At 41.4% G+C, this 22,257-nt stretch overlaps 1 protein-coding gene across 1 annotated transcript in view; it reads right to left on the bottom strand.

Moving 5' to 3' along the window:
- Positions 1-19,917, bottom strand: part of MCUB (mitochondrial calcium uniporter dominant negative subunit beta) — a 95,758-nt gene extending 75,841 nt beyond the window's left edge. The window contains exons 1-2 of the mRNA XM_072810594.1: positions 19,525-19,917; positions 9,451-9,573 (exon numbers count right to left, since the gene is read on the bottom strand). Coding sequence (XP_072666695.1) covers positions 9,451-9,573; positions 19,525-19,626 — 225 coding nt within the window. The 5' untranslated portion in view covers positions 19,627-19,917. The remainder of the gene's footprint in view (positions 1-9,450; positions 9,574-19,524) is intronic.
- Between the last annotated feature and the right edge of the window lie 2,340 nt (positions 19,918-22,257).

The raw sequence follows: 22,257 nt of genomic DNA, 5'->3' as shown, positions 1-22,257 counted from the left end.
GACTTACTTATTAACACTTACTACTAGCAGAAAGGCATCCGTCAGAAGAGGAATTGTCATCAGCATTGAACTAAGAAATGTAACCCTTCAGAAGGGCTAAAAAAAAAAAAAACCAGACAAAATCTTCAACAGAGGGTATGGAAGATAAAACATAATTTTCTTTCACTTGGCCATTTCCAATATGCAAACCCTGCTAAAAGCTGACTATTATAGCAGCATTAGGGTCAAATATCAAACACTCAAAAGAAAACCTAAATATCAGTTCAGCTGACAGAGTAAAAGGAGTAAAACACACCTGAGTTCAGTGACTCAAACACCAAACTCCTTCCCACTGTAGTCACACCCAGTTTCTAGGCTGCTGCCCAATGCAACAGAAGTTAGCTGGCAATCTACATCACAGCAAAATGTGAAATACATCTACCAGCTACAAAATCTCACCCTCACTTTGATGTGCTGTCCTTTAGGGCGAATATTTTTAAAGATGAGAAAATAGAGGATACATTTCAAAGATGTATTCTTGCCAGGTTGGCCACAATCCTACCTTACCCTTCTGTTAAGATGTTACGGTAAAGAGGCCATTGCAAAGTTGTGATTTGGCTTCTAGAACTGGAAAGGTGAAGGTTACTGCTAAACTCAGTAGTTTTTAAAAACTAAAGCTCTAAATGACAGATGAACCTTTTGAGATCTATCCCTTAGATATCGATGTAACTCTTTGAAGTTTCTGTGTTTAAGACCACGTTATAGCCATGAACCACACAGGCTTTAGTTTCTAATTATGTCAAATCTACCAACCAAAATAGCCAACAAGTTTTCATTTCTACTGGGTTAATTTTTTCAGTACAATAAAAGGCAGTAAAATCACAATTTGTAACATTTGAAAAAAGGACTAAATACTTTTGAATTTAATTCATTTACGAAGCCTCCAGCATAGGCTGGTATCTGCTATTTTTATATGAGCTCATTTCTCAGAAAAAGTTGAGATAATGATCTCAGTAATTATGCAACACTTAGAACACAGCTTTATATATTAGTCTTTTAATCACTGTTTCCTATTAAAATCTAAATCTTTTAAGAGACTACTCTCATTTCCCATAAACTTTTGTTTCGAGCTTGGTGTGAAAGTAATTTTCAAAATTACTTTACAGGAATTTGGTTATTTCTTCTGTCCTCTAACTGCCATTTTCAGCCAGGCTTTATTTTTGACTCAGTCTCTAAAAGCTGACTGTAATACAAATCTCCTCTATGTGGCAGCGGCCAGGATTTTTGCACTGACCCACAGCTGCCTTCGAGTGAATTTAAAAGGCACCTTCCCTTCCTAGATATCAATGGCTATTTGTCAGAAAAGCATCAAAATTGACCTAGACACAACACCTGCAATTGAAATGCTACCTCTCAGATGCAGCACCCTTAAGCAAGTACAAAGTCTGCACAACTCTACACAATGGTCCTGCTTTGCTTTAAATGTGAGGTTTGACTAAAGTCCCCACAAACTAAAATATGCTACAGAGAAAAAACAAATCAACCCACACTCTGAATTTCTAACCCAGAACTATGCCTTTCAAAGTACGAAGTATCACACATGGTCCCCCACTCCAGAGAACATAAAGTCTAAGTGAACAAGAACAAATGCTCCCTATACGCCATTTCAATAAACACAATGGAAGCAAAAGTCAAGTGGCATTCTACCAAGGAAAGCTAAGATGTGTGAAAGGAACAGAGGCTGTCAAGGAATGCTGGAAGCAGGACTGTGAGGGGCCAAATCTGCATATGCGAATGGAGGAAATGGACAGGAAAATCAGGGGAGCTTCAAACAATAAGCTGCTCTTTCTTGCACTGGTCTTGCTCATTTCTACCATCCAGAAAGAGAATTCTCTTTTTTTTTTTTTAATTTTTTTAATTTTTATTTATTTGTGATAGTCACAGAGAGAGAGAGAGAGAGGCAGAGACACAGGCAGAGGGAGAAGCAGGCTCCATGCACCAGGAGCCCGACGTGGGATTCGATCCCAGGTCTCCAGGATCGCACCCTGTGCCAAAGGCAGGCGCCAAACCGCTGCGCAACCCAGGGATCCCGAGAATTCTCTTTTAGGATTAATCTTGGGTTTGCCCAAGCCTATTTTATTATTTTTGTCCTCCAAAAGAAAGAAGAAAACTAGGGCACTGCAGGAGTTAGTTAAAAGTGTGAGGTTCCTCATCAGAGGCCCTGGATTTAAGTCCTCGCTCCCCCACCAACAAATTATGTGAATAATTTACTTAACCTTTCTGGGCCTTAGTGTTCCATTTATCTAAGAGTACTACCCGCAGGACAAGGCTGCAGGGAGACTACATGAGATCATGTGTACAGAAAGCACTTTTTAAAACTTTTAGGTAATAAGTTATTCTTAGTGATTTTAACCAAATTACCATACATCGATCATCTTCAGATTTCAAGAGCTATGTTACTAAGCATTATTTTATGAATACTTAAAGGAGTAACTTTAAAATTTAAAACACTAGGTTATTCTCGGTGGGGGGCATGGGAATGCAGATTGATTTTAAGTGATAGGAGACAGCTATATAAAAGTTTAACTCTGATTTTGGTATAATCTTGCTACAAAATAGGATGCCGACCCAAACGGTCTTTGGAAGTTCTTTACCCAACATTCCTGGATTATCTGAAGTCATACTTACAACTGACTTCGAACAATTAAAGTCTCTCTTGATTAATCGATGTTAATTTCCTCTTTTGAAAGCCAATTGCTTCTTTTGGAGGAAAAAAAGGCAGTTTAATTGGAGCTTTATTCAGCAATTTACCTGGAAACCTTCAAAAAAAGGTTTCAGAAAATTTGATACTTTTTTTTTTTTTTTTTTTTTTTTTTTTTTTACCATAAACAAAAGTTTCCCTATGAAACTGGTACCACTGGGTCAACTTTATGGTACACTTCAAAATTTAATCTCACATCTCTTATAAAATTCAAGTATCCATTTCAGACTACAAAACAATCACTTTTTAGGAGGGTTGGAAGCTCTTCAACTGAATAATTAAACCCTAAAAAGAATACTCTTTTCATTTTTTTTTTTTCAAAGTAAAAGAGAATTTACCCCAACAATAAGCAGAGTGGCTCCTGGGGGTTCAGGCCTTAGAGGCCATAGGCTGAGTTTCAGCTTCAGCTACTGCCTCAAATGATCAGTAAAGAGGGGGACTATGTGGGTAACCATCTCCCAGGACTCTGGTGAGGGGGACTAAACAAAACAGTGAGAAAGAGTTGATGGCAGTGTCTAGGACATGTTATGTATTACCTATCATCATATATATTATCGACCAAACAAGAAGAGAGAGGACTCCAACAGCAGCTTGCATTTAAGAAGAGAAGAGAAGAGAAGAGAAGAGAAGAGAAGAGAAGAGAAGAGAAGAGAAGAGAAGAGAAGAGAAAAAGAGAGAGAGAGAGAGGGAGGGAGGGAGGAAGAAAGGAAGAAAGGTGAAAGAAAGAAAGAAAACATTACCTACAGGCTTGACTTTGAAAAAAAAAATCAGCTTCTTCATTAAAAATGATTTACTAAAGCACTTGAAGTCTTCACCTGGACCAGGAAGACAGAATTTTGCAATTTCAGTTTTAATGAATGTTAACGTTTAAAGAAACAATAAGGAGATAATTTATGAGTGACTATCTGGCTGGGTCCTTCAAATAAGGGGGTTCCTATTCTCCTCGAGGTGGTCTTGGGTCCACATTCCCTGACCCCCCCACTACTTGCCCAGGGCTACTGCACCATCTCTGGCAGTTCCCCTGCACCCACACCCCTGTGCATCGTCCTTTGTGTATAAACTCTCTTCTCATTATCCTTATCTGACTGAGCCATCTGTTTCCTGTTGGGATTCTGAATTATACAATCACTTTATACTCTAACAGTCCAGAAGAGTTCTCACATCATATATACTTTGCACTTTGAGTATTGTTTTTCTCTGTGAATATGAGGTTTTAAAAAAAGAGAGAAAATGTATCCATTGCCCTGTTGTTTTTACATTTGATTATCAGTGATGCTTACTATTTTTCATGTATTTATTAGGCATTTTTAACTTCCTTTTCTGAGAATCACTTATGTCCTTTAGCCATTTCTCTAATGAGATCTTAGAGGGTTTTTAAAAATAAGTTTGAATGATCTTCATGTACTTATCTGCTCTTTGGATGAAAGAACAAATCTACTTAGCTTAAGGAAGGATGGAATTTACTCTAAGGACAAAGGGGTATCTCTCATGGATCATCAATGGAAGGACTTAATTACATCTTGGGAACAGACTAGGACTAGGGACTGGAGTGTCATAATGAGGTTGGTAAGTCATCTTGACCCGTATTTCACTTCTCCTTTTCTCTACATGTCAACGTCATTCTCCTTTATCATGACCAAATTATTTTCACTGCTTTCTACCCATGAAGCAGAAAATGATTATAACCAACCAGCTCCAAGCTAACAACTCCACTATTCAAAAGAGCAGCCAGCAGGGATGGCAATCCTAAAACCCATTCCAAATTCCTGGGTCAGGTGACCAGCTGAATGCAAGTCACATACTACTAAGAGGGCCAACTGTGCTGTAACCATGTATTTAAGAGTGGGGATGATACCTAAAAAAGAGGACTAGTAGAGACAACAAAGATGTTTTCTAAAACTTCAAAATGAGTAATGTTAATATGTTAAAGTCGTGTTTTGTTCGGTTTTTAGATTTTATTTATTTATTCACAAGAGACACACACACACAGAGGCAGAGACACAGGCAGAGGGATAAGCAGGCTCCCTGTGTGGAGCCTGATTCCGGATTTGATCCCAGGACCCTGGGATCACGACCTGAGTCAAAGGCAGACACTCAACCACTGAGCCACCCAGGTGCCCCTATGCTAAAGTCATTTTAATGCTCACTGTTGTCACCTTTGAAAAAACTTTTCTAATGTCTATCTAATAGAATTAAATAAGCAGAATTAAAAATACACTATTAGGATATTTCACCCTAATTCAGTTCCAAAGTTACATACGAGTAATATAATTATTCTCTGAGAGGTTAGGCTTTGATGTTTTCATACAACTGCAGGCATAACAACTGTTGATTACAATGCTTAGTCACTGGCATATTTCAGACTTCAGTAATTAACTGTGGCACAATCCTACTAAATGGGATAAACTAATTAAATGAAACTGCCTGGATTCATTATAAAGTGAATTTCATATGCAAAGAAGGGCTATAACCTGTTAGCAGAAGATCTGTGCTGAATCTCAGAATGGTAACACTTATGAGTAGCACCCCTGGAGGGAGTCCTGGGTTACTTCCAGGTTAGAACTCACAGCAAACATTCTATACCCATACCTTTACAGAAAGAGTAATATTAGATAAAGTCCCAAATACACACCACCACAGCTAAACAGTCATTACACTAACAATCCAAAGGTATTTCTTGGTAGAGAAAGCAGGCAGACAAAAGTGGACAGCAAGAGATACTAATTTTTAGCCAAGTTTATCAATCTCCAGACTTAAGCAGTTTCTCACTTTGGGATGGATATCAAAGACTGCATACCTACAGGACTTTGCAGAATATTAGCAATGAAAGGAACTTTCTGGGTCACCTCAGCTGACCTCCCATTTTGACCTTGACCTGACCCAGGTCCCACCTCACTCTTCTCAAGCCTATTTTTTGGCTTCTCAATCATCTACCCCTTATCTTCCAACCTACTCAGTCTAACTTCCTCACACCCTTTTAAGTTTTGTTTTGTTTTGTTTTGTTTTTTTGAGCTATCTTACCTGTCCAGGTCTGGTCTCCTGTGTCCCACCGCACTGTGGCTCTACCAGGGTGGCCATGCCTCTGAGAGCAGCTGTCCCTTTCAAGTACTGCACAGAGGTTGCCACATCCAACTTGTGATGGTTATCAACTTACTTCCAGTAAGCTCCAAATTCATCCTTTTTGACTTCCCTATGAAAATGGATCTGGGCCCTTTAAATAGTTTTTCTTTGCTGTTTGCCACTGAAGTTTTGTCAGTAGGGGGCAGCAGAGACACACTGGAGGAGGAAAAGCAGTTCTGCTTCCCAGTTCTGGTACGGTTCCCTGAACAGACACTGGCAGTGCTTCGCTAGTGTCTGCCAGAGCTCTTCTAGCAACTTAAAAGTCCTGTGCTTTGGGACACCTGGGTGGCTCAGCAGTGGAGCGCCTGCCTTAGGCTCAGGCATGATCCTGGAGTCCTGGGATCGAGTCCCACACCTGGCTCCTGAATGGAGCCTGCTTCTCCCTCTGCCTGTGTCTCTGCCTCTCTATCTCTCATGAATAAATAAAATCTTTAAAAATTTCAAAAAGTCCTGTGCTTCAAGAAGCAGTCTATCCATTGGTGAACAGCCATAGTTATACACAAATAGTTTCTCAAACTGAGCTGAGCTTTGCCTCATCTGCCCAATCTCGAGTGTGATTTCCTTGCTCTGAAGTAACACAGGATAACTTTCTTCCACAAGAAACCTCCTCAGACATTTGATAACAAGTATTTGCTTACTCTTCACCTTCTGTTCACCAGGTTAAGAATATTCAGCCCTTTTAATGCTCTTCTGTATCAATCCCCAACATCTTAATCCTCTTCTGGATGTACCTCCCTCCCTACCAGCTTGTCAGTGTCCCTTCTAAAGTACTGCCTCAGAAACAAAGCATAAGGCCCTGATGTAATGGATGATGGCCTGCCCTGATCAGAAGTTCCACTTTCCTCAATTAGGTGTCACACTCATCCCATACTTTTTTCCCCATTGAGAGAGACTTGCTTTCTTCTAGGGTTGATACGGGTTTACCAAGCCCAGAGTAATCTGTATGGAATGAGAGTAGGAAGCCTCCAGAAAAACAGAATTCCACAAGACCTAGAATGATCATGTTGTAACAATGCCAGGCTAAGGCACAGGCACCATTCATAATAATATGTTCAGATTAATGATAATAGTATTATGTATTTTCAATTATATGTGCTTCTACATAATACATATTGTATGCTATATATCACATATTTTATATATATATATATATATGTATATCCATCCCATATATATAAAATAGGCCCTTTGGACAAGTTTCATTAAAGTCTTATTAATGTTTTATGGACAATTAATATAGTGTCCAAGTTCAAGGCAAGCATAAACATCCATGGTAATCTAGCCATTTCATGATATAAAACAATAAACATTTAAAGCAATGAGAAAGGAAAACATTTCTTATATCTCAAAGTTAATCAAACTAATGCATTTAAGACCACTCAACAGTGGGAGTGCCTGGCTGGCTCAGTTGGAAGGGAATGGGAATGCCACTCTTGATCTTATGGCCAGCTGTGAGGAATTTGAGGGTGGGTGGGGTGTAGAGATAACTGAAATAAATAAAACTTAAAAACCCCACAAATGATCAATAATGATATCCAACTTAAAATTTAAAAGCCAGTGTATAAACCAAAGAAAGGTGATTAAGTAAATAATGTGGTGAGGCAACATTTTACAAGGTCATATTAATAAAACTTTCTGAATATACCCTGAATTACAGTGAATTATTCTCAATATTATGTTATACACTAAGCTATATTTAATTCTAAAACACAAGGTCTTTTAACAATCCTAAGTATCCAGTCAAGATTGCCCTTAAAATTAAAAAAACATTTTTAATTTAAAATTTTTCCCTTTTTTAGACCATACTTCTAACACTCTAGCCTAAAAAATGCAATTAAATTCATATACTAGATATGCATGATACTTTTATAATTTTTTTTATCTATTAATCATCACAATTCCTCTAAAAGATGTCTTTCCCTAAATGAACTATTGGGACTTCATCAAGATAAGAAGCTTTTGCAGAGCAAAGGTACAGTCAACAAAACTAAAAGACAACCTACAGAATGGGAGAAGATATTTGCAAATGACCTATCAGATAAAGGGCTAGTTTCCAAGATCTATAAAGAACTTCTTAAACTCAACAGCAAAGAAACAAACAATCCAATCATGAAATGGGCAAAAGACATGAACAGAAATCTCACAGAGGAAGACATAGACGTGGCCAACACGCACATGAGAAAATGCTCTGCATCACTTGCCATCAGGGAAATACAAATCAAAACCACAATGAGATACCACCTCACACCAGCGAGAATGGGGCAAATTAACAAGGCAGGAAACCACAAATGTTGGAGAGGATGCGGAGAAAAGGGAACCCTCTTACACTGTTGGTGGGAATGTGAACTGGTGCAGCCACTCTGGAAAACTGTGTGGAGGTTCCTCAAAGAGTTAAAAATAGAGCTGCCCTACGACCCAGCAATTGCACTGTTGGGGATTTACCCCAAAGATACAGATGCAATGAAACGCCGGGACACCTGCACCCCGATGTTTCTAGCAGCAATGGCCACGATAGCCAAACTGTGGAAGGAGCCTCAGTGTCCAACAAAAGATGAATGGATAAAGAAGATGTGGTTTATGTATACAATGGAATATTCCTCAGCCATTAGAAACGACAAATACCCACCATTTGCTTCAACGTGGATGGAACTGGAGGGTATTATGCTGAGTGAAGTAAGTCAGTCGGAGAGGGACAAACATTATATGTTCTCATTCATTTGGGGAATATAAATAATAGTGAAAGGGAATATAAGGGCAGGGAGAAGAAATGTGTGGGAAATATCAGAAAGGGAGACAGAACGTAAAGACTGCTAACTCTGGGAAACGAACTAGGGGTGGTAGAAGGGGAGGAGGGCGGGGGGTGGGAGTGAATGGGTGACGGGCACTGGGGGTTATTCTGTATGTTAGTAAATTGAACACCAATAAAAAATAAATTAAAAAAAAAATAAAAGATGTCTTTCCCTAAAACCATACTGTCAGCATCTTCTCTCAACTCTACTTTTTTTTTCCTTCTCAAGTGTCATTGCATAAACTTGAATTCTGGCTTCAGCCTCTAACTGAAACATCAGAACTTATTTCTCTTCCTTCCCTTACTTACAGTGTACAAGTGAGACCACACCCTTTCCTATTATGCTACAGCCCAGAGGGCAGCTTATAATGAACCTAACAAGGTGTCAAATGTTCCTGTTCTAGCCCAAATTAAAAATGCTGCGTTTCCATCATTTCCTTTTTAAGTTTTCCAGGAAGAAATAGTTTCCTGTAAATATCTATTGCTGAGAAACACATATAAAACAAAGTTCAACAGAGCCTTGGAAATTCAGTGCCTACAAAATACAAAACTCTCCTACTTCTGGCCAAGGGGCCTGCAACATAAACAGCTAAATGTCCAAGAAAATCCATCTCTCTTTTTCCACACTCATCAAATTTTAGCTGAAATGTGGCTCTCTGCCAGGACTGGATCTCTCAGCTCCCCTGTAAATGTGGCCATCTGACATAGCCAATACAATATTCAATGGAACGTGAGCATGGGTACTATGTGACATCACCAAGCCTACCTCATGAATGCCTTATAAGTATAAAAACAAAACGACCTTATAGTCCTTTGGCTTTGGAAGCCACATGTTGACGATGATAAAACAGTCAGATTGAGGTCCCTGGATGACTGTGTGGAGCAGAGCTAGTGCAGACCGAAAAAATTTCCTCAAAACCATTTCCTAGGGAGAAAAAAACCAGCAAAAAAACCTATTTTAATTATTGTTGGGTCTTTTGTGTCAGCAAAAGATTAACCCTGTAGTTTATTCTAACCAACAGAGATAATAGAAAATTCATTTAGAAAATTATTTGGGGAAGGAAAAACAGTATATACACATGGACTTTAAGTTCTAATGGTAGATTCAGATTAAAGGCAAATAGTATCCATGGTTTAATGATAATTCCAAAGAGAAATAAACCCACTGGAATAAACACCTGTGTCAACGCACTTTTCCTTGAACATTCCTTAGCCAAGTCTTCACCTCTTCACCCATCATTACTTCTCCAAAAGAATTAGAACTCACCACAGGACTCTGGTTGTTCCCCTGCCTTCAGACAGCAACTCCTTATCTTGGTCCCAGTCTTTCCATTCTCTTCCTTCTCTCGATCCTGCTGGGCACTGTGGTCTCGTGATTAGGTATATTCCTAATCTACTGAAATCTGCTGAATTACCTACATGTCTTCACATACTTCCTTTTGTACTTCCCATTCTTCTAGTTCCTGTTATTCCAGCTCCATGTACAGTAACCACGACTTCATGACAGGTCCTTAGTAATATACTTACCTCATCTCACTACACATACACTGGATTACCAGATTCAGATTCATCTTCTAGAAGAGCATCTTTATTACTACTGCCAAAAAACTGGTTTACAGTCTACAGGCCAGGGGTTGGCAAACTATGACCTGTGGGCCAAATCTGACCTAGCCATTTTTAAAAATAAAGTTTACTGGAAAACAGTCATACTTAATCATTTATATATTGTCTACAACTGCTTTCACATTATACAATGCCAGAGCTGAGTTAGTTGTGAAATCGACTGGAGGATGTAAAGCCTAAAATGTTCACTGTTTGGACCTCAATAGAAAAGTTGATCAACATGTGGTATAGACCAACATCGTTTCTCAGAAAGACAATGGCCACTATCTTCTTATTTCTTATTCATTTAACACCACAAGCACCTATACTGGTAAAATATGAAACACAATTATATATACACCCAGAGATATAAAATATATGCTACCTCCCCTAATCAGCCCTGAAGCTCTGGGAGAAGATCAGTAGATGGTAATCTTACTCAAGGCAACTCTATGCTCCAAAGTAGAGTATGCCCCATTTCTGGAATGGTAATAAAAAACATGGTTATAGGAAAGGACTTACTGGTTTCCTAACATCAAAAATCAAATTCTTGGGCAGCCCCGGTGGCACAGCGGTTTGGCGCCGCCTGCAGCCCAGTGTGATCCTGGAGACCCAGGATCTAGTCCCAAGTCGGGCTCCCTGTGTGGAGCCTGCTTCTCCCTCTGCCTGTGTCTCTGCCTCTCTCTCTCTCTGTGACTCTATGAATAAATAAAATCTTTAAAAAAGAATCAAATTATTTTTGGTTTATTTTCTAAAAGGTTAGTCTTGTATTTTGCCCAGGAGCTGTACCTTACAAATAAACATTTTTATCATTGATTTTTAAATATTCTAAATTATTTAATTTTAATGATTGAGCTTTTAGTACTAACACTAATAATTTTGGCAATCATAAAACCTCACTTTACAAGTCTAAAACTAGTATGATCTAATACTTTGAGAATCCCATTTAGAAAAGCCCTTGTCGGGGCACCTGGGTGGCTCAGTGGTTGAGTGTCTGCCTTTGGCTCCAGTCATGATCCCGGGGTCCTGGGATCGAGTCCCACATCAGACTCCCCGTGGGGAGCCGGTTTCTCCCTCTACCCATGTCCCTGCCTCTCACTCTCTGTCTCTCTCATGAATGAATAAATAAAATCTTCAAAAAAAATAAATTCTTTAAAAAAAATAGAAAAGCCCTTGTCGATGGAGACCAGTGCTACCTTCTTCACATATAAACAATCCTAAATCAACACCATACTTTAAGAACAGCCAAGACCATTATCACAAAAGAAATAACAATTGTTGACAAGGAAGTGAAGAAAAGGGAATGCTTGTGCACTGCTAGCAGGAATGTAAATTGGTGCAGCCATATGGAAAATAATATAGAGGTTCCTCAAAAAATTAAAAACAGAACTACCATATGATTCAGCAATCCCACTTCTGGGTATTTAGCCAAAGAAAACAAAATCACTAACTTAAAAAGACATATGCACACCCATGACCACTGCAACATTATTTACAATAGCCAAGATATGGAAACAACCTAAATACACTGACAGAAGAATGAATAAAGATAATGTGGTATACATGCACAATGGATTATCCAGTCATGAAAAAGAAATCTTGCCATCTGTAATAACATGAATGGACCTTGAGGACATTATGCTAAATGAAATAGGTCAGATATTAGGTGATGTCACTTAGATGTGCAATCTAAAGAAAAAAAAAGGGGGGGAAGCTCATAGATATAGAGAAGAGGTTGGTGGTTGCCAGAAATGGGGGACAGGTGAAATAGGTGAAGATGGCCAAAGATATGAACTTCCAGTTATAAAAATGCATGTCATGGAGATGTAATGCACAGCATGGCAACTATAGTTAATAACACTGTACTGCATATTTGAAAGTTGCTAAAAGTAAATCTTAAAAGTTCTGATAAGAAAAAAACTTGTAACTATGTATGGTGACAGATGTTAACTAGACTTATTGTGGTGACTGTTTTACAATATATACATAAATATCAAATCATTTATGCTGTATATCTGAAATGAATATAATATTGTGGATCATATATCTCAAAAAAAAGCAGTCAAGAAAATGCACATCCTTACATACCAGGCTGTCCTTAATTTATGCTTCATCAGATTATGTTAATTATAATTTGATTTGAAAGCATATCTGAGATAAAACAAACACGATTTCAGATTACTGCTTTCTTTTAACAGCAAATACAATATGTAAACATTATTTTTTTTAAAGATTTATTTATTTATTTATGATAGACATAGAGAGAGAGAGAGAGGCAGAGACACAGGAGGAGGGAGAAGCAGGCTCCATGCCGGGAGCCCGACGTGGGACTCGATTCCAGGACTCCAGGATCGCGCCCTGGGCCAAAGGCAGACGCTAAACCACTGAGCCACCCAGGGATCCCCTGTAAAGATTATTCTGATTAACTTTTTAAAAATCTTCAATTATTCAAGGCTCATATCACAAAAAGTAGGGAAGAATGCTTCAGGTGTTCCCCAGCTAGATGAAGTGGAGAAGAGGAAATCAAGAAGGTAAGACCTGAAGACAGTACAACATTAAGGAATTCTATGTAATATTTAGTTCTTGATCCTCTATCCACTCACCCCTCTACCGGACAAGAATGTATTATGCACCTACTGTAGCAGGGCAGAGGCCATGAGAGGTGTGAAGAAATAGTTCTGACCATAAAGTGCTGAGAGAATCCAGGTAGGAAAACCATATGAGCACCACTCGAATACGTGGTGGGATGCAGTTAAAGTGCTGCGGAGAGAGAAAAAAAAGAAAAAAAAAGAATGTAGGGGTGGTGGAAGGGGAGGAGGGCGGGGGGGTGGGGGTGAATAGGTGACGGGCACTGAGGGGAGCACTTGACGGGATGAGCACTGGGTGTTATTCTGTATGTTGGCAAATTGAACACCAATAAAAAATAAATTATAAAAAAAAAAAAAGAATGTGGTTCATTCTGCTGGCACAGACTTGTGACTTCATCAAAATGGGGATCCGGGGAGTGGGGGTAGGTGGGTACTGGAACTCAGCCTTGGAGGAAGTGCAGATTTCAGGAGAGTGAAGAAGGAAGGGTGATGGGGGGGGGGGGGTGGTTAATGCTACCCACAGAATATCACAGACACCAATTATGGGACAGAAGGCATGGAGTAGAAAGTGGGACAGAAGAGTTGAGGCCAAAGGATTTCTGGATCAACTGTAGCTTGTTTTAAAGCTTTCTTACCTTGGTTTCACTATAACCAACCCATAAAACAATAATTTACAAGGCCAAAATAAACCATACTTTCTCCTGAAAAGTGGAAATTGTTTTATTATATATCATCTAAGCATTCTCAAAGCGGACTTGCAGAAATGAGTCATCAGACTGTAAAATATCATCACAAATATCTGCTAGCAAGGGTTTAGACAGCCAGTGCTATGTTGATCTGTTTGCAGACATTTTCTAAAACAATGTTTCTTCAGGTTTATGGTCACATTACTGTCAGCCTCTCTAATAAAAATGTACACTTGTATTCCAGCTGTATTGCTGGTGGAAAGAGTAGTTATTCATCAAACATCTTTTAAATCCTCTCTCCAAATAACCTACTCAGCCTAGTGGGGAAACTCATCCTGAAAACAAAATACTTAACAAGAGACAGCCACACATGAGCACACACGCGGAAAGAACAAGGATTTCTCAAAAAAAGAGTAACTTCTTCCTTCTTCCAACCAGAATCAGGACATTATTTACTGTGATACCTAACAGGATAAAAATAAGCTAATGCATCAAGTCCCAGACATGTGATCTGAGCAATGCATTCATTATAAAAGCATTCCTACAACAAAATAATTGAGAGTTCCCAGTGGAATTAACTATAATGGGATTACCACTTGTGTCCACAGCAGTTTTATAAACTGAACCACCTGCTCAATCTAGTAAGTACCCAAAGACTCTCAGGTAGAACACATCCTTATGGGATGAGCCTTGCCAATCAGGAAGACTTTCCTCCCTAAAGGTTGCCACAATAAACCTATCCATTTCTCCATAGGAGGTTTAATGTTTCATGTCACTTTTTGTTTACATTCACAGGCTCAACTCTGGCTCCATCTCTTGTTGCTCTTTTCATGGTTCCCTATTTCTTGCCCTCAAATCTATTCAGAGAAATTCTCTTCAGTAAACTTTGTTTATAGTGCAGATTTCACACATCATTTCTTGCCAGTATTGTGAATCCTGGATAGAGATCTAATTATCTCCCGAAGAGCTGCCAAACAAAAGCCTGGACTGCAATATTCTCTATTCCCTTTATAATGAACCTGAATCTAAGGTAAAAATCAGGCACAATCAAGTAATACTATTTATGAGTTAATGAAAGAGGAAACTCTCACAACAAAGATTTATAAGCCTTGATAGTTGACCCAAACTGTATTTTAAGTCAGGTGGAGACAGGGGAGGTAGCAAGGAAGTAAGACTTAGGACAGGTGAGGGTAGTGAGAAGGAAAAAAAGGTGGAGAGTCGACAACTTCAGCACCCTATTTAAGAGAGACTCATACATGCCAATTAAATCTCAATTAAAAAGAGCAAGAGAACCACGGCATCAAAATTAGATTCTTACACAACTCAATTCAATATAATCAATATTTATTGAACACTTCCTATGGGCGGAGCACCTAGGAGACTTTGTAAAGACGACACTGGTTTGCCACACTTCCACAATTTGTTGAAACACCAAGAGTTGATTTTTTAAAATTTCTTAAAACCTTGTTTATGCATCACATTTTCCCTTTAAGAGACAATTTCAGGAAAATGGGTGAGGATGTGAATGGAGGAAAAATTAAGGTGGAGGCCACGAATCCATAAGTATGGTAAATACGTAAATGCTTATCATTTCAAATTTGCTAGAAGGGGGGTTGAGAATCTGAACCTCGGCTTTCTGGCAGCCAGGACACAGGGAGGAGAGGCTACACACTCATTTCATTCACTGCCCGTACAGTAAACCCTGCATCTGGGTAGGAGCAACCAATGACTCTAATACTAAGACTAGACAGCAATTTCTTCTGTGGGTCCTCTTAAAGGGCACCCTTTAACTGACTACCATGTTTCACAGGGCTGCTTATTAAAAGGTATGCTAATGTGGAAAATTCAGTAAAAAACACTTGGGTGAGGGATCCCTTGCAGTCTGAACATACACCTCAGAAAGCCTGTTTTTTTTAAAAAAACAAAAAACAAACAACCCAGGAGGGCACCTGGGTGGCTCAGTGGCTGAGTGTCTGCCTTCGGCTCAGGTCCTGATCCCGGGGTCCTGGGATTGAGTTCCGCATCAGGCTCCCTGCAGGAAGCCTGCTTCTCCCTCTGCCTATGTCTCTGCTCTCTGTCTCTCATGAGTAAATAAATCTTTAAAAAACCAAACAGGAAAATACTGTGGTAAATTAAATGATATTTTTTTTAAAAAAGATGATACTTCTAGAATATGGCTGAGAAAACACTTTATTAGTTTATAGCCTATATGTTAGCTCAAGATGCCTATCATAATGGCTTTAGGGTTCTAATGCTAGATACTGTTGAATAAGCATCATTTCACAGATGAAAACACTGGTAATGACAGAATGAAGTATCAGAACGAGACAATCTATTCTGACACGCTTACCAAATCAAATAAATTTCAATTCCTTTTCAAAGGGAAAACAGTTATTATAATCACTAGGTAGAACTGTCACTCTACTGACTGCCTAAAATCATGAAAGAGGCTCATTCAAACATTAAAACAACCATTCTGACAGTGACAATATTTTACTCAATACTATACTTACACCCCCTGGTAAAATTACCAAATGGCCACTTTAAAGATGGAAAGAACTTTGGTAACCAATTAGACAAGTCTCCTTGTTTTGAAAAGGGACTACAACAGGCCCAAATAGACAAAATAACTTGGCTAAGTTCAGGGAGCTATGGGGTGGCAAGACGAGGTGGGCACTCAGATGTCCCAATCGCCTAACACCAATGAAATTAGCTGCTCATTTCTATTCTATGACCTAAACACATTTAGTTTATATGGCTGTTCGATCAACTGGTATTTGCCTCAGGTTTTTTCCTGTTCGATCAACTGGTATTTGCCTCAGGTTTTCCACCTTAGTTTCACAGGGACCTTATTCAACAAGTATTTATCTGCCAAAATACAAAATTATTTTCTAGCTTAGAGTATGCCAAAACAGCACTAATATCATTAAACTGCAGTGAAGAGCACAACCTAAAAACAAAAACAAAAAAAAGTAAGCACTAATACCTAAGTGCTAGAAAGATGGTAATGTTTAATATTTAACAAACTGGTCTAGAGTTACTTTGCCCCAATGTCTTCTACAGCTTAAGCAGCATCTGCAATCTACAAGCAAATGTTCTCCTGAGGAGAGAGCTCTGAAACCAGTATTACATAATACATTGCACTAACTACAAACACAAGAGGAAGAATGGGAGGAAAGTGTCAAATGGGAATGACCTAAATTCAAAAGGTAAAAAACAATTTCTAAATTAACATTTGGTGGTGGAATGAAAACATGTATTGCTTTGTTTCCAGGTGTTAAAAAAAAAAAAGCATACCCCAACTTCTCTGCCAAGTACAATTTCTTTTCTTTTCTAAATTTTAAACACAGCGTAAGTAGGGACTCAACTACTGTACTTGCTGGGGGCTTGAAATCTTACCGGGGAGTTTCTCAAATCAAGCAGCAGAAAACTCAAATTAAGAAAGGCACAACCAGGTAAAGGCTTTCAGTTGAGAGATAATTCACTAGGTGCCATAATCACTGCAAGCTGCGTCCTGCAGAACAGAAAGGCCAGCAGGAGCCATGGATCGCCCTGACAACCACTCAGCCAGAGTGCTGCTGAGAAGCAGAGATGCTGACACGGGAACGTGACCACAAACGCCTGGGCATGCCTTGCCTAAAGGGAACACAACATGCTCTTGCTCTCTTATGCTTCAGATTAAATGTGTTCTTTCAAGAACAATTCTGGTATGCTAAACGTATCCATGTTGACAAACTTTTTTCCACCCACAAAATACTAGCCGAGTATTACCTACCATGTGAAGGATTAGAATTGTGTATTTTCCAAAATTACTAAATCCTCCTATAAAGCACACTCATACTTTCAGAAAAGTATGGGAACACTTACTTGAGATACTATTAATGACAAGTCCTTGCAAGCTAAGATTTTATGAGCTGTGGGGATGCAAATATCACTTTTGTTGGTTTTTCCTCCTGTTGTGTTCACAGACGCTAGGGATCTGAATGTGGCAAAAGTATATAAAAAACTTTAGTCACAGGACTCTTCATAGCAAATGGGACAACCACAAAACAGTGAACCTTAGAATAAAAAATGTCCCTATGGGGATCCCTGGGTGGCGCAGTGGTTTGGCGCCTGCCTTTGGCCCAGGGCGTGATCCTGGAGACCCGGGATCGAATCCCACGTCAGGCTCCCAGTGCATGGAGCCTGCTTCTCCCTCTGCCTGTGTCTCTGCCTCTCTCTCTTTCTCTCTGTATGACTATCATAAATAAATAAAAAATTAAAAAAAATGTCCCTATGGCCAGTTAATTTGATTTACAGAAAATGGTTTAGTTGTCCCAGCTAAAACTCCTAAGTGGCCAGGATATTTGTCAGTTTCTTTATGGTATAATTCAAAGAGGCATATAAAGCAAACTCACAGGCTTGTCTTTCTTCTTTCAGGGGTCTTTTATCAAGTAAAATGATGGAAGCATTTGCACTTCTAAAGTTCAGTAAATTGATTTAATAGCATGGACTGTCAAGACTTAAATATCTGCAAATTAGGAACAAGCAAATGTGAGGTTTAAGACGATTACCTAGAGGCAAAGTACTGACCACAGTTGCCCTATGATTAAGCCTAATAAGCCTCACTGTATCATTTTCTTTTTTTTTAAGGGCATCCACATTCCTGCTGGGGCATGCAGTCGCATCAGGTGGGAAATACCGAGAAAGGGGCTTAGAGATGATAACTGGAGAACGGGCAGCCAGCCTTGAACTCTGCAAAAATTCTACTCCGGATGTTACACGGACTTAAAAGAAAACTGAATCACTTATGTTCAAATGGTGGTATAGTGAAGGGGGTTCCTTGTGTTGCGCTGTTTCGCAGGTTGGTACGTTTTTGGCTGTCAAGTGCAATTCTTTTTAATAAAGTACAATTTCACAGAGTGGAGACCCCTCTCTCCAATCTACTGCTAAATCTGCCGTTTTAAGGAATTTGCCCCCTTTCCTAGATGTTAATAACAAAACGCTCTTCTCTTCGTTCTCTTTCAAACACGCAGGAAAAGGAGTTTTAAATATATATTTAAATCATTTCCTCCCGTACTCAAAGCCGTGAAGCCCTGAAATAGCCGAAGGGGGAACGGACACACACACACACACACACACACACACACCCCGCCACAGGAAGTGAAAGTGACAAGATAACGGCATGGCTTCTTTTGTTTTTCTTGTAAACTGCACAGTTAAACGCATTCTTCTCTTTAACGATCTGAAACTAAGATAATGGGGGCCGGGGAGCGGGGTGCGGGGCGCTGAGAATTAAAACTCAGAAACCCGCTCCCCAACCACACGCACCTGGGAGGCTCTTTGGAATGGGGGGGTCTTTCCTCACGAGGCTCAGTCAGGGCTGTCAGGCTCCATCCCAAAGCGAGCTGCACGCGGCATTCCCCCCCATCTCGGTCTTCTCTGGGGCACATCCACCCTCTTCCCAGGCCACAGTACAGCGGGGTCGGGCCAGCCGCTCCGCACCGACACGCGCTCGGGGTTCACCGGGTCTCAGAACGCGACGCGAGTGTCTTCCCTCTGCAGAAGGGAGGGGCGACGGCTGGGAGGCTGGAGGCTTCACCGTCCTACGACCGCGCGCACTCGGGGCAGTCACTCCGCTCCACCGTTTCCTGGCCCCCCGCGACCGAGCCGACCGCAGAGTGACTGAAAACTTCCTCCGGAGCCCCTGTGGCCGCGGGGGAACTGCCTGCAGGGGAGATCCTGCCGCTGCCGGGCGCCGCCCGGGCCGGGGGGGGGGGGGGGCTCCTCGTCGCCGCCCCGGCCTCGTCGTCCGCGCTCGGCCCCCGGGCGCGCCTGCGCCACGAGACCCGGGGACCCCCGGCCGCGGCCGGGACGCCTGCTCGCCGGGTCCTCCCGCGCGCCGAGCCTAGGGCCGGCAACACGCGGCCGCCTTGCCCGCCGCCGCTCGCGCCCGGCTGCCCCACGCGAACTCTGCAGCCGCCACCGCCCCGCCAGCGCCCGGACCGGGCTCCGACTCACCTGAGGCTCCGGCGTTCGCGGCCCCGGACGCGCTCGGCCCTGGGGTCCGGGGGTCGCCGGCAGCCGCCGGCCGCGCGTCCAGGCGCCCCTCAGGAGCATCATCCTGCCCGCGCGCGGGCTCCCGCCCCAGTCAGCCCGCCATCGTCCGCGACCCGAGGCTGGCGGCCGGCGCCCCCGGAGCGAGCCTGCCGCCGGGCGGGGGCGGGCCGAGGGGCGGAGGGTGTGTCCCGCTGCCCGCGGCTCTGCGGGCGCGCCCCGGCGCCGGCGGTTTTCTCTCCTCCGACCGAAAAAAGAAGAAAAGGGGAGGGGCGCCAGCGAAGAGAGTTGGGGCGGCCGCGCGGGCGCTCCTCGAATGAGCGAGACCCGGCGGCCGCTTCTTGGGAGCTGCGGACTTCAACGGCCGCCGTTAATTCCGGGGGCTTCGCTTCCCCGGTCCCGCCTGGAAGTTCGTCTCCAGGATCGAGGGGCGGAGGGCGAAGAAGCGGGTGCCCAAGGCTCCACCCTCGGGGCCCGAGGTTTGCGGTTCGCTGCGGGGCGGCCCACTCGCCGCTCTTGGGGACAGTCTCTACCACGGCACAACGGGCTTCTCTTGTCGGTCGTTTTTGTAATTGAAAGAGCTCAGGAACCAGAACTTAGTCTTCCCAGCGACTAGGAAATGTCATGTTTTGTCTTAGAGACTTTTTGTTTATAAAAAGAAATTTTAAAAGACTTTTTTCGGGGGATCCCTGGATGGCTCCACGGTTGAGCGCCTGCCTTCAGCCCAGGCCTGATCCTGGAGTCCCGGGATCGAGCCCCGCGTCAGGCTCCCTGCATGGAGCCTGCTTCTCCCTCTGCCTGTGTCTCTGTGTCTCTCATGAAGAAATAAATAAAATCTTACCAAAAAAAAAAAAATTTCAGAGCAACCTAATCTAAGCTTTCACATAGCTTACTTACAATAGAGTTCTTAGATAAAATACAGGATGCCCAGTTAAATTTGAGTTTCAGATAAACAATTTAAGTATGTAGCAAATGTTGCATGGCTCACACTCTAAAGAAAAATGAGATATTTGGAATATACTTAAATTATTTATCTGTAATTGTTTATCTGTAATTCAAAGTTAATTGGGCATCCTGTGTCATAATCTGGTAAGTCTGCAAGAGGTTTAAATTAATGAATCAAAGCTGGCAAACAATGCAACAAGTGGCAGACCTCTCCTGATCAATATCTTTCTTTATTGAAAAAAGATGGAAGCTTCTATGATAGCAAAAACTTTACCATTAAAGTCTACTTCCGGGCAGCCCCGGTGGCTCAGCGGTTTAGCGCCGCCTTGGCCTGGGGTGTGATCCTGGAAACCCAGGATCAAGTCCCACATCAGGCTCCCTGCATGCAGCCTGCTTCTCTCTCTCTCTCTAATAAATAAATAAAATCTTTAAAAACAAAAAAGACTTAGAAAATATAAAGTCCACTTCATATGTGTTAACTTACATGTGTATTTCAAATTACAAGTGCCCTGGACAGATAGTGACTGACACATGAAACGTTAAGTTCACATGGGAAGGTAATTTACTTGAGTTCTTTCCTAGTGTTCCAAATCAAAGAAAAGAGTTTATCTTGGCATTGTGAATAAGAAAGCAATGAACATGGGAGTGAGATATCTTTTTTTTTTTTTTTTTTTTTTTTTTGAGATATCTTTTTGAGGTACTGATTTCATTTCCTTCAGATATATACCCAGTAGTGGGATTGCTGAGTCCATGGTAATTTTTTTTTTAAGATTTTATTTTAGAGAGAGAGAACGTGCATGTGCATGTACAAGCAGGTAGAGGAGCAGAGGGAGAGGGAGAGAGAGCACCTCAAGTAGACTGTGCACTGAGTGATGCTGGGCTCAATCTCACCATCCCAAGATCACTATCTGAGCTGAAATCAAGAGTCAGATGCTTAACCCACTGAGCCACCCAGGTGCCCTGGGCCCATGGTAGTTATATTTTTATTTTTCATTTTTATTTATTTATTTTATTTTTTATACATTTTTTTAAAAAATATTTTATTTATTCATGATAGACATAGAGAGAGAGAGGCAGAGACACAGGCAGAGGGAGAAGCAGGCTCCATGCCAGGAGCCTGACGCGGGACTCGATCCCGGAACTCCAGGATTGTGCCTTGGGCCAAAGGCAGGCGCCAAACCGCTGAGCCACCCAGGGATCCCCTTATTATTTTTTTAAAGATTTTATTTATTCATTCATGAAAGACACATAGGCAGAGACACAGGCAGAGGGGAAGCAGGCTCCATGCAGGAAACACGACATGGGACTCGATCCCGGGTCTCCAGGATCACACCCTGAACTAAAGGCAGACACTCAACCGCTGAGCCACCCTGGCGAGCCATAGTTTTATTTTTATTTTTTAATTTATTTTTTATTAGAGTTCAATTTGCCAACATATAACACTCAGTGCTCATCCCGTCAAGTGCCCCCCTCAGTGCCCATCACCCAGTCACCCCTACTCCCCCCCCACCTCCCTTTCCACCACCCCTTGTTCGTTTCCCAGTTATGAGTCTCTCATGTTCTGTCTCCCTCTCTGATACTTTCACTCATTTTCTCTCCTTTCCCCTTTATTCCCTTTCACAATATTTTTTATTCCCCAAATGAATGAGACCATATAATTTTTGTCCTTCTCCGATTGACTTACTTCACTCAGCATAATACTCTGCAGTTCCATCCGTGTCGAAGCAAATGGTGGGTATTTGTCATTTCTAA

Source organism: Canis lupus, chromosome 33 (assembly GCF_048164855.1).
Source record: "Canis lupus baileyi chromosome 33, mCanLup2.hap1, whole genome shotgun sequence".
NCBI classification, from domain to species: Eukaryota; Metazoa; Chordata; class Mammalia; order Carnivora; family Canidae; genus Canis; species Canis lupus.
This window is presented reverse-complemented; position numbering and strand designations above follow the sequence as displayed.